Below are 12,616 nucleotides of genomic sequence, written 5' to 3'. Positions count from 1 at the left end.
AGGAGATATACTAATTATAGTAAACTATACTCTGTTATATAATTAAAAGATTCTATAGACTAAATCTTAAATGATCTCACCACAAACACAAAAAGTTAGTTATGGTCCTAATAAAGGTGTTCACTAGTGCTAAACTGGTAATATAGATAAATCAAATCAACACCCTGTCTTACCTTAAACTTACAAGATATTATAGGTCAAGTATGTGGCAATTTTTAAAAAAACACCTGGAAACAATAATTAAAATGAGAAAGTAAACTTTTTGTATTAGAAGGGTCATACTATTTTCCAAAGAAAAAAAGTAAATAATTAAAAACAGATCAACGGTAAGAATAGATAAGTATGAAGTTGGACCAGATTCCAACTTTTATGTTTTGGTTCCTTACACATTTGAGAGTGAGGGTGTAGAAAATACATTGAGCAATCAGAAATTTTTCTCACACACAAAGTAATAAAATTCAAATATTCATAAAGATCAGATAGTACAGTCAGAAAATCTGAAACAATCCCAGGTAACATGACATCAATATAAACTTTAGGGACATTGAACTGAGCTACTCAAGAGGATGATGAGCTTTCTGTACAGAAAGCCCAGCTGGACCTCTTTCCCTGTGGGGCAGGTCCAATATAAAATGTATTTGTCTAACTTACACAGAATTGTGTTTCCATCTTAGAAAAGTCAAACCCAGGACTTATCATATCTACACTCATATTTTATTCAGCCCCTAGAACATGGAAGCTTTAAAAATGAATTTGCTAAAGAAGCAAAAAGTCCCGCCATTACTGATGGTGTATTAGTTAGGAAATCAAAGTATTATTGATTAAAAACTGGGAGTATAAGTTAATAATTACCTGGGTAAATGAAGGCTTACTCTGTTTTCATAAGACTTACTTATATAATTAAAGAAAAACAAAGTTTGGTGTACCTTGCCCAGATAATTACAAAACAAGTAATTATATTACTAAACCAGTTACAAGTGATAACCAGATATGATGGTAACTGAAACTATTTCCTGATTAGGCTTTATTTTACATTAGCTATTTCTTTTTTTTTTTTTTTTTTTTTAATAAATTTTTATTAATGGTAATGGGATGACATTAATAAATCAGGGTACATATATTCAAAGAAAACATGTCTAGGTTATTTTGTCATTAAATTATGTTGCATACCCCTCGGCCAAAGTCAGATTTCCTTCGCCACCCTCTATCTAGTTCTCTGTGCCCCTCCCCCTCCCCCTAACTCTCCCCCTGTCCTCCCTCCCCCCACCCCTGGTAACCACCACACTCTTGTCCATGTCTCTTAGTCTCATTTTTATGTTCCACCAATGTATGGAATCATGTAGTTCTTGTTTTTTTCTGATTTACTTATTTCACTCCTTATAATGTTATCAAGATCCCACCATTTTGCTGTAAATGATCTGATGTCATCATTTCTTATGGCTGAGTAGTATTCCATAGTGTATATGTGCCACATCTTCTTTATCCAGTCTTCTATTGAAGGGCTTTTTGGTTGTTTCCATGTCTTGGCCACTGTGAACAGTGCTGCAATGAACATGGGGCTACATGTGTCTTCACGTATCAATGTTTCTGAGGTTTTGGGGTATATACCCAGTAGAGGGATTGCTGGGTCATAAGGTAGTTCTATTTGCAGTTTTTTGAGGAACCACCATACTTTCCTCCATAATGGTTGTACTACTTTACAGTCCCACCAACAGTGAATGAGGGTTCCTTTTTCTACACAGCCTCTCCAACATTTGCTATTACCCATCTTGTTGATCATAGCTAATCTAACAGGAGTGAGGTGGTATCTCATTGTAGTTTTGATTTGCATTTCCCTAATAACTAATGAAGCTGAGCATCTTTTCATATATCTGTTGGCCATTTGTATCTCTTCATGGGAGAAGTGTCTATTCATGTCCTCTTCCCATTTTTTTATTGGATTGTTTGTTTGTTTGTTGTTGAGTTTTATGAGTTCTTTGTAAATTTTGGAAATTAGGCCCTTATCTGAGCTGTTGTTTGAAAATATCATTTCCCATTTAGTTGGCTGTCTGTTTATTTTTATATCAGTTTCTCTTGCTGAGCAAAAACTTTTTATTCTGATGTAGTCCCATTCATTTATCTTTGCCTTCACTTCTCTTGCCATTGGAGTCAAGTTCATAAAATGTTCTTTAAAACCCAGGTCCATGAGTTTAGTACCTATGTCTTCTTCTATGTACTTTATTGTTTCAGGTCTTATATTTAGGTCTTTGATCCATTTTGAATTAATTTTAGTACACGGGGACAGGCTGTAGTCGAGTTTCATTCTTTTGCATGTGGCTTTCCAGTTTTCCCAACACCATTTGTTGAAGAGGCTTTCTTTTCTCCATTGTGTGTTGTTGGCCCCTTTATCAAAGATTATTTGACCATATATATGTGGTTTTATTTCTGGGCTGTCTATTCTGTTCCATTGGTCTGAGTGTCTATTTTTCTGCCAATACCATGCTGTTTTGATTATCGTGGCCCTATAATATAGTTTGAAGTCAGGTATTGTAATGCCCCCAGCTTCATTCTTTTCCTTAGGATTGTTTTGGCTATTCGGGGTTTTTTATAGTTCCATATAAATCTGATGATTTTTTGTTCCATTTCTTTAAAAAATCTCATAGGGATTTTGATGGGAATTGCATTAAATTTGTATATTGCTTTGGGTAATGTGGCCATTTTGATTATATTTATTCTTCCTATCCAAGAACAAGGAATATTTTTCCATCTCATTGTATCTTTTTCAATTTCCCTTAACAATGCTTTGTAATTTTCATTATATAGGTCCTTTACATTCTTTGTTATGTTTATTCCTAGGTATTTTATTTTTTTTGTTGCAATCGTGAAGGGGATTATTTTTTTGAGTTCGTTTTCTAATATTTCATTGTTGGCATAGAGAAAGGCTATGGACTTCTGTATGTTAATTTTGTATCCTGCGACCTTACTGTATTGGTTTATTGTTTCTAATAATCTTTTTGTGGAGGCCTTCGGGTTTTCGATGTATAGGATCATATCATCTGCAAAAAGTGATACCTTTACTTCTTCTTTTCCGATATGGATGCCTTTTATTTCTTTGTCTTGTCTGATTGCTCTGGCCAGAACTTCTAGCACCATGTTAAATAAGAGTGGAGAGAGTGGACAACCCTGTCTTGTTCCTGATTTAAGGTAGAAAGTCCTCAGTTTTATGCCGTTTAAAATGATGTTCGCTGATGGTTTATCATATATGGCCTTTATCATGTTGAGATATTTTCCTTCTATACCCATTTTGTTGAGAGTCTTAAACATAAAATTGTGTTGTATTTTATCAAAAGCCTTTTCTGCATCTATTGATAAGATCATGTGGTTTTTGTTCTTTGTTTTGTTGATATGGTGTATTACGTTAACCATTTTGCGTATGTTGAACCATCCTTGAGATTCTGGGATGAATCTCACTTGATCATGATGTATTATTTTTTTAATATGTTGTTGTATTCGGTTTGCCAGTATTTTGTTTAGAATTTTAGCATCTGTACTCATTAGAGATATTGGTCTGTAGTTTTCTTTTTTTGTGCCATCCTTGCCTGGTTTTGGTATGAGAGTTATGTTGGCCTCATAAAATGTGTTTGGAAGTATTGCTTCTTCTTCAATTTTTTGGAAGACTGAGTAGAATAGGAACCAAGTCTTCTTTGAATGTTTGATAGAATTCACTAGTATAACCGTCTGGGCCTGGACTTTTATTTTTGGGGAGGTTTTTAATAGTTTTTTCTATTTCCTCCCTGCTGATTGGTCTGTTTAGGCTTTCTGCTTCTTCATGACTCAGTCTAGGAAGGTTGTATTGTTCTAGGAATTTATCCATTTCTTCTAGATTGTTGTATTTGGTGGCATATAATTTTTCATAGTATTCTACAATAATTCTTTGTATATCTATGATGTCTGTGGTGATCTCTCCTCTTTCATTTTGGATTTTATTTATTTGAGTCCTGTGCCTTTTTTCCTTGGTGAGTCTTGCCAAGGGTTTGTCAATTTTGTTGACCTTTTCAAAGAACCAGCTCCTTGTTTTATTGATTTTTTCTATAGTTTTTCTGTTCTCTATTTCATTTATTTCTGCTCTGATTTTTATTATCTCCTTTCTTCGGCTGGTTTTGGGTTGTCTTTGTTCTTCTTTTTCTAGTTCCTTAAGGTGTGAAGTTAAGTGGTTTACTTCGGCTCTCTCTTGTTTGTTCATATATGCCTGAAGTGATATGAACTTCCCTCTTATCACTGCTTTTGCTGCATCCCATAGATTCTGATATGTCGTATTTTCATTTTCATTTGTCTGTATATATCTTTTGATCTCTGCGCTTATTTCTTCTTTGACCCATTCATTTTTTAGAAGTATGTTGTTTAGTTTCCACATTTTTGTGGGTTTTTTCCCCTCTTTTTTGCAGTTGAATTCTAGTTTCAAGGCTTTATGATCAGAAAATATGCTTGGTACAATTTCAATTTTTCTAAATTTGCTGATATTGTCTTTGTGGCCCAATATATGGTCAATTCTTGAGAATGTTCCATGTACACTAGAGAAAAATGTATACTCTGTCGCTTCGGGATGAAGTGTCCTGTAGATGTCTATCATATCCAGGTGTTCTAGTATTTCGTTTAAGGCCACTATATCTTTATTGATTCTCTGTTTGGATGACTGATCTAGAGCCGTCAGTGGAGTATTGAGGTCTCCAAGTATGATTGTATTTTTGTTAGTTTTTGTTTTAAGGTCAATAAGTAGCTGTCTTATATATTTTGGTGCTCCTTGGTTTGGTGCATATATATTAAGGATTGTTATGTCTTCTTGATTCAGTGTCCCCTTAATCATTATGAAGTGACCATTTTTGTCTCTGAGTACTTTTGCTGTCTTGTAGTCAGCATTATCAGATATGAGTATTGCTACACCTGCTTTTTTTTGGGTGTTGTTTGCTTGGAGTATTGTTTTCCAGCCTTTCACTTTGAATTTGTTTTTATCCTTGTTGCTTAGATGTGTTTCTTGTAGGCAGCATATAGTTGGATTTTCTTTTTTAATCCATTCTGCTACTCTGTGTCTTTTTATTGGTAAGTTTAATCCATTTACATTTAGTGTAATTATTGACACTTGTGGGTTCCCTACTGCCATTTTATAAATTGCTTTCTGTTAGTTTTGTATCTAGTTTGATTCTTCTCTTTTGTTTTTCTATCATTTGTTTTTATTTGTTTGTGTTCCATACTTCTTTCCTCTGTTGCTACCTTTTTTAAGTCATGTGTTTTTGTGGTGGTTTTTTCTAGGGTGGTTACCATTAAGTAATGAAAAGGGTACCTACCATATTCATTGTAGTACCCTATCTTATAAGTATTTCTGCACTTCATCGTCCTTTGCTACTGTTAATCTCCATTCTCTCCCCCCTTTTTTTCCTTTGTTGTCACAGTTTAAGTTTGGTTTTATTGTGTTCTTGGTGGAGCTGTTACTTGTGATGTTGTTTTCTTTTGTTCTTTGAATCTGGTTGGAAAACCCCCTTTAGTATTTCCTGGAGTGGGGGCTTTCTGTTGATAAATTCTCTCATCTTTTCTGAATTTGTGAATGTTTTTATAACTCCTTCATACTTGAAGGATAGCTTTGATGGGTATAGTATTCTTGGCTGAAAGTTCCTCTCTTTCAGGGCTTTAAATATTGGGGTCCACTCTCTTCTAGCTTGTAGAGTTTCTGCTGAGAAATCTGATGATAATCTAATAGGCCTTCCTTTACATGTTGTACTCTTCTTTTCCCTGGCTGCCTTGAGAATTTTTTCTTTGTCATTGGTTTGTGTCATCTTTATTATGATGTGCCTTGGAGTGGGTTTGTTGGGGTTAAAAAAACTCGGTGTTCTGTTTGCTTCTTGAATTTGAGGCTTTAGTTCTTTCCACAGGCTTGGGAAGTTCTCGTCTATTATTTGTTTGAGTATATTCTCCATTCCATTTTCTTTCTCTTCTCCCTCTGATATACCTATTATTCTTATGTTATTCTTTCTGATGGAGTCAGATAATTCCTGTAGGGCTTTCTCGTTTTTTATTATTTTTGAGTCTCTTTCTTCTTCTCTCTGTTGTGCCTCAAGTTGTTTGTCTTCTATTTCACTAATCCTATCTTCAATCTGGGCTGTTCTGCTAGCTAAGCTTGTTACCTCGTTTTCCAGCTCGTGAATTGAGTTTTTCATTTCTGTTTGATTTGTTTTTATAGTTTCAATTTCCTTGGTAATATATTCTTTGTGTTCATTGAGTTGTTTTCTGATCTCCCTATATTGCCTTTCTGTGTTTTCTTGTATATCTCTGAGTATTTTTAAGATTTCTATTTTAAATTCTCTGTCATTTAGCTCCAAGGCTTCCAATATGTTAAGTCTTTTCTCCATAGATTTTTCCACATCTATTTGTGTTACCTCTCTTTCTTTTGTATCCATAATATTCGATTTCCTCTTTCTTATTGGCATCTGAGGGTGGTCTTGTTGATAGCACTAATTAGAATTAATAAAGAGTAAAAAGTAGAAAAAAAAAAAAAAAAAAGGTAAAACACCCCACAAAAAAAAGCAGTAATAATTTATTATTTCCCCCTTTTTTTCTTTCTTCTCTTTCCCTCCTCTCCCCTCCTCAGGGAAATATCGTGCCTATAATGGAGGGTCTGATTTGCAGTGAAGAGTTCAAGGGGCAAAAAAAAAGGGGAGTAGGGACCTACTAAATGCAAAAAAAAAAAAAAAAAAAAAAAAAGGAAGAAAATCTTAGACAAGCATAAGATGATTTGCTTGTGGGTGATGGTCAACTAAGAGATATAATGAGAGGGATAATAGGGAACCAGAAAAAAGGACAAAAAAAGGAATAATAAAGAAGAAAAAAATAAAAATAATAAGTTAAAATCTGTTGTATTAAGTGGAGCGGAGACTAAATACAATGGAGACCTTGGGTTGGGAGGACCCAAAATGCCATAAAAATAAACAAACAAGAAAAAAACAAAAACAAAAGTGAAAAAGAAAAATAAAGCCAAAAAAAAGCCTTGAGACCCAAATTAACTAATTTGTTCGTAATTGAGGATTAAATGGGAGGAAAATAAAACGAGAAAAAAAAAAGAAAAAACGAATAGAAAGGAAAAAATAAGAAAAAGAGAAAAACGAAGGAAGAAATAAAAAAGGAAGAGAAAAAAAATAAAGCAAAACAAACAAACAAACAAAAAAAACAAAAGAGGAGAAAGTGAGAGTTAAGTGTTTTGGAGTATAATCTTAAAGGAGGGTGAGGATGAAGAGAAATAAAATGTAACACTTATGGGTAGTGTAGTTCAAGAAAAGGGAAGCATAAGATGGGCAGAGAATATAAGGACCGAGGTGGAGGAAATAAAGGCAATAAGATAGAAGAAACAAACAACAACAACAACAAAAAAAAAAAATTAGTGGAACAAGTTGTAAAGTCTGTGGATTTTTCTTGATTTTGAGATGTTAACTTCTTCCTTTTTCTTTTCTCTCCCTCTTCCTGGTCAGTGACTCTGTACCCCAGGCTCTGCCCCTGTGTCACACTTAGGTAGGGATTTGCAGTTGATGGGATTCTATGGCAATGTCATATAATTGGCTTTAGTCTTGCTGGTAGTCAAGGCTTGTTGGCCTTTGCAGGGTCCAACGATGAGAGAGTTTGCTTTCCTGGATTCTCTCTCCTAGTCCCCCCTTCCTGAATTAGCAGCCTGGTGATCCAGCTATAAGGCTGCCACTGCTTCTGCCTGGGGAGTAAGAGGCTCAAAGAGCTGGGAAATCCCCACTCTATCCCCACTCAGTGCAAGGCTTTGGGAAAGGCTCTGGCAGTCAGGGCCTCCAGTGTAATCAGGCGGGGGTGGGAGTCAATTGTTGTCAAGGTGACTGTTCAGCGCCTAGCATTCCGTTGGACCTCTCAACCCAGGCTTTCCACACTTTGTAGCCTGTTTTGGCTGGGAAGAAGAGGCACTAGTCTCTGCTTGCGACTAGTGTAGTATATAGATCTTATTATCTGCCAAGTCCTTCTTGTTAGCGTTTATCCCTGAATATGGAGGCTCTATCAATCAGAAGTTGCCCCCGCCCCTTTAGCGAGAGGCACTAAAAAATATCACGCCTCTTGTCTTGGGTCGGTGAACTGAGAGAGATCTTATCAATTAGAACCGAGGGTGCGCAGATTTCACGGGTTAAGTTAATTTCAGTAATTGGGTCGCAGCTGTGCTCCCGAAGGTATTTCAGGCTGCCTGCGCGCGCCCCTCCCCCAACACTTGATTGTTAGCTTGAATGGCTGGGTGAGGTGCCCCGCCCACGGAGAGAATCTCCCAAGTAGGGAATACCGCCCTGGGGCCTCTCCCGCTCCCCGTGAGCGGGCCGCTGGGAACGTCAGCGGCGCTCGCTCCGCAACCGAACCGGGCGCTGCCCGCGGCGGCTCGCGGCGGCTGCTCGCGGCGGCGGTGCTCGCTCTGCAACCGAACCGGGCGCTGCTCGTGGCGGCTTGCGGCGGCGGCTCGCGGTGGCGGCTCACGGCTCCCGAGTATGGGCTGACTCACCACCACCACAGGCGCACTTCCTCGCGGCTTGAATGAACGTCCCTGCGGTAGCTTCCTCCACACCCTCGTCTCCCAGATCCAAGTGATAACAGTCCCTTCGCTTTCAGTTTGTGTGGAACTCCGGAATGCTCCAAAGATAAATTTTCCTGTTTCTAGTTGATAAATTTGTTGTGATTTTGGGGAGATCTGTCGGACGCGCTGCTCACGGCGCCATTTCCGTGACGTCACCCGCTATTTCTAATAAAGAGAAAAATGAGATCCAACCGAATGTTTTATGATTCTTATGTTTTACAAGCTACTAGAAGGGACAAACTAATAAGACTTTGAATGGGAGTTAGGGGAAGGGGTGGACAGGAGCACACAATCCTCAACAAACACACAGGAGCTACCTCCAGGCTAGGACCTTTGTTTACTCCTGTTCTTCAATGTTCATTCTGCTGCAGCTAACTAGCCTTTGTCTTGTACACGGAATACTCTTCCATACCAGGGAAGTGCTATGCAATATTCCTGGGGACTTCTTTATACCGCTAAAGCCTTTAATCTCTAATCTGAAGGTGTCACAGTAAAAAAATGTAAGCATTTAGGAAAAGAAAATATGTCATTACCTGGTAAAGTCATATTTGTCCTTTGAATGGGCCCAAAATGTACAAAAAACTTTTGCTGGTTACGATTTTCTGTATGTTATCTACTAAGCTGAAATATTCTGGTATTATCAGGATTCAGAATAAATAAACAGCATCAAATTTTTTTGAAAAATAATTAAAGGAAATTTAATCCAGGCTATGACATATCTGAATCTGTACAGACATTTTTCTAAGTGAAATAACTCACTCATAAAAAGATATATACTATATGATTACACTAATGTATGGTATAAAACTAGTCAAACTCATAGAAAGAGAAAGAGTAATGTTGAGTGTCAGGAACTGGGAAATGAGAAATGGAGAATTATAGGATAAGAAGCACAGTTTCAATGTGCAAGAAGAAAGAGTTCTGGAGAAGGGTTGCACACAACAATAAGGATAACTTTACCTTGTAACTGTACACTAGGAAATGGTTAAGATAAGTTTATATTGTATGGATTTTAACACTTTTAAAATACACAGGCAATACACTAATAACTCATAAGACATAATTTTCTCTCTTTAATTGTTTGTAGCAGTCCTTTCAGTAGTGTTCACTGTGCTGTTGCTCTTCTATAATGGAAACTATTCTTCTTTCACAGGAAATGGAAGAGTTTGCCCAGAGCTCTGGAGAACATGGCATTGTGGTGTTCACCCTGGGCTCCATGGTCACGAACATGACAGATGAAAAAGCCAATGAGATTGCATCAGCCCTTGCCCAGATTCCTCAAAAGGTTAGTTAGATAAAGTACCTTGGAGTAGACAACTAATAAGTATGTTACACTCTGTAAAGGGTCTGGTTACAGAAATTTCTACATAAAAGGTAAGCTATGGTGATAACTGCAATTCACCTCACATATCAATTTAAAAAGAAACCACATATGGTTGGTTTTTGTTTAACAATAAATAACTTTGGCATTAACATGGTCATCACCAAGAAGTATATTTAACAGGTACACTGTAAAGGTTGGTATTTTCATAGAATTGAAGGAAGAAACAGATATCACCTAATTATTTCTTGTCCTTTGCTCCATTTCCTTTCAGGATTCCTAGGATACGGTACACAGTACCCATGTTCTCAGAAAGCAGTAAAAAAAAAAGTTACTGCTTTAACAGTAACATTAAACGAAAATGATAAAAGTCTGAGAGGTGTCACACAGTTTAGGCTTGGCAGGTGACCCAGTCCTCTCTTCCCCTGAATTCTGGAGTAGGCCCACTCAGTGTGTTTCTCAAGGTGATACCGAGAGAAAGGGTGTCCAGGGCTCACCAGCTGCATCACACTCAAGCTGGAATAATGATTGTGAGAAAGAGAAAACCTATCCTGTGAAAAAGAAAGAAAAAACCTCCCTGGTCAGCTGGACCCTGCTAGATTGTGAAGCAAGAAGACAAAGGAAAGGATGGACATGGGATCGGCCCTTAGGTGACACTAAATTTTATAAAATGTGTTCAAGAAGCAGCACATCAGAATAATAACTTCTCCTGATACAAGAGGAGGAGGAGGAGGATGAAAATGAGGAGGAGAAAGAAGAGGAAGGGAGGAGGTGGAGGAGGGGAGTGGGGAAGGAGAAGGAGAGGGAGATATAAACAAGAGTCAACCAGAAGCAAGGTGAGCATGGGACATTTTCAGAAGCCCCCTCTCTCTTCAACATAAAATATGGTAGAAATTTATTGAAAGACAAAAAAATCACTTTATGTCTCTGGGTATTTGTGAACTACTTTTCATTTCATAACTAATGCAGCTTTCTCTTTATCACTTCTGCGATTTTGCTGAGAATCTTGTTACTTTAATACTCACATAGCAAACAGATGTTCATTTATAAACAAACTAGAATCCAGCTTAGTAGTGGACTGAGAATTTGCTTGACCATTTATGATTAAACCATATTAATAAATCAGTGTATTGTAGCATGTTGTGAAGTACTGATAGCTGATAGCCAGTTGAACAAAATTTAGTATCATCATATTTGATCTATACAGAGTGTATACTGCTAGTTATGATGTGCCTATGGGCTCTTCTTTTCTACATTTTTTTATTGTTAGCTCTATTGATTGAATGCCTGCATGACTCTTTTAGCACTGCCTTTCTAGTCTGCCTATCCCAGCAATTTTAAATTATCCCCATAGTTTATCATCATTTTATAAAATCCTTAATTAATTTTTTCTTTTAGATTAAATATTTATTATACATCTCCTCCATAAAAGATGCTGTCCTAGAGAGTAGGTATGTTCAGCCAATGAAACTCAAAATACTAATTCAGGCATATTTGGCTGAAAGTAAGAAAAGAATTGCAATTAATAGTTGCTTTAATCATTAACCTAATTTCTGTTTCTTACTTAATCAGAAGTCTGAAAGCAGAGAGTACAGATTTGGTGTAGTAGCCAATTCTAGCAGATTGAATATAATTTATGTACTTCTTTAAATAATTTTTATCCTTTTTTTCTCTACTGATCCTATCTTTATATAAACTTTTGATATTTTGCCTATCATTTTTAATTATGATTTTTTTTAAATATTGCACTAATATATTAATCTTGATCATTGGTTCTTTTTATTGATCGATTTGAGAAAGAGTGAGAGAGAGAAACAAGAGAAAAGCATTCATTTGTTGTTCAACTTAGTTGTGAATTCATTGGTTTCTTCTCATATGTGCCCTAAAAGGGGATTGAACCTGCAACATTGGTGTTTTAGGATGATGATCTAACCAACTGAGCTAACTACCAGGACCACTGATTTTCTTAACTGTGTTTACATAGATTCTAGTGTTGCCACGAATGTATCCCCCCTTTCCCGTATTCCCCTCAACATCTCATTTGCCCCCCTCCCTATAGCACCCTCCACATTTCCCTTCAGGTTTATCCCATTCTATCATCCCCCTTCCCTCTGTTCTTTTTTCCTCTGGTCCCTTTTTTTTTTCTTTTAAGGCTGATTTTTTTATTATAAATGTTTATTAATTTTAATGGGGTAACCAATAAATCAGGGTACATATGTTCAAAGAAAACATGTCCAGGTTATCTTGTCATTCAGTAATGTTGCATACCCATCACCCAAAGTCAGATTGTCCTCCGTCACCTTCTATCTAGTTTTCTTTGTGCCCTTCCCCCTCCCTATTCCCTTCTCCCTCCCTCTCCACCCCCATAACCACCACACTCCTGTCCATGTCCCTTAGTCTCATTTTTATGTCCCACCTATATATGGAATCAAGCAGTTCTTAGTTTTTTTCTGATTTACTTATTTCACTCCGTATAAAGTTATCAAGATTCAACCATTTTTTTATAAATGATCCAATGTCATCCGTTGTACTAAAAATTTTAAATGGATCAAAGACCTAAATATAAGACCTGAAACAATAAAGTACATAGAAGAAGACATAGGTACTAAACTCATGGACCTGGGTTTTAAAGAGCATTTTATGAATTTGACTCCAAAGGCAAGAGAAGTGAAGGCAAAGATAAATGAATGAGACTACAT

General features: G+C 36.7%; 1 protein-coding gene across 1 annotated transcript in view; it reads left to right on the top strand.

The window, feature by feature from the left end:
* Nucleotides 1-12,616, top strand: part of LOC136406166 (UDP-glucuronosyltransferase 2B31-like) — a 40,473-nt gene that overhangs the window by 12,592 nt on the left and 15,265 nt on the right. Inside the window, exon 3 of the mRNA XM_066386029.1 lies at nucleotides 9,750-9,881. Within this exon, the coding sequence (XP_066242126.1) occupies nucleotides 9,750-9,881 (132 nt within the window). The remainder of the gene's footprint in view (nucleotides 1-9,749; nucleotides 9,882-12,616) is intronic.

This window comes from Saccopteryx leptura, chromosome 5 (assembly GCF_036850995.1).
Source record: "Saccopteryx leptura isolate mSacLep1 chromosome 5, mSacLep1_pri_phased_curated, whole genome shotgun sequence".
Lineage (NCBI taxonomy): Eukaryota > Metazoa > Chordata > Mammalia > Chiroptera > Emballonuridae > Saccopteryx > Saccopteryx leptura.
This window is presented reverse-complemented; position numbering and strand designations above follow the sequence as displayed.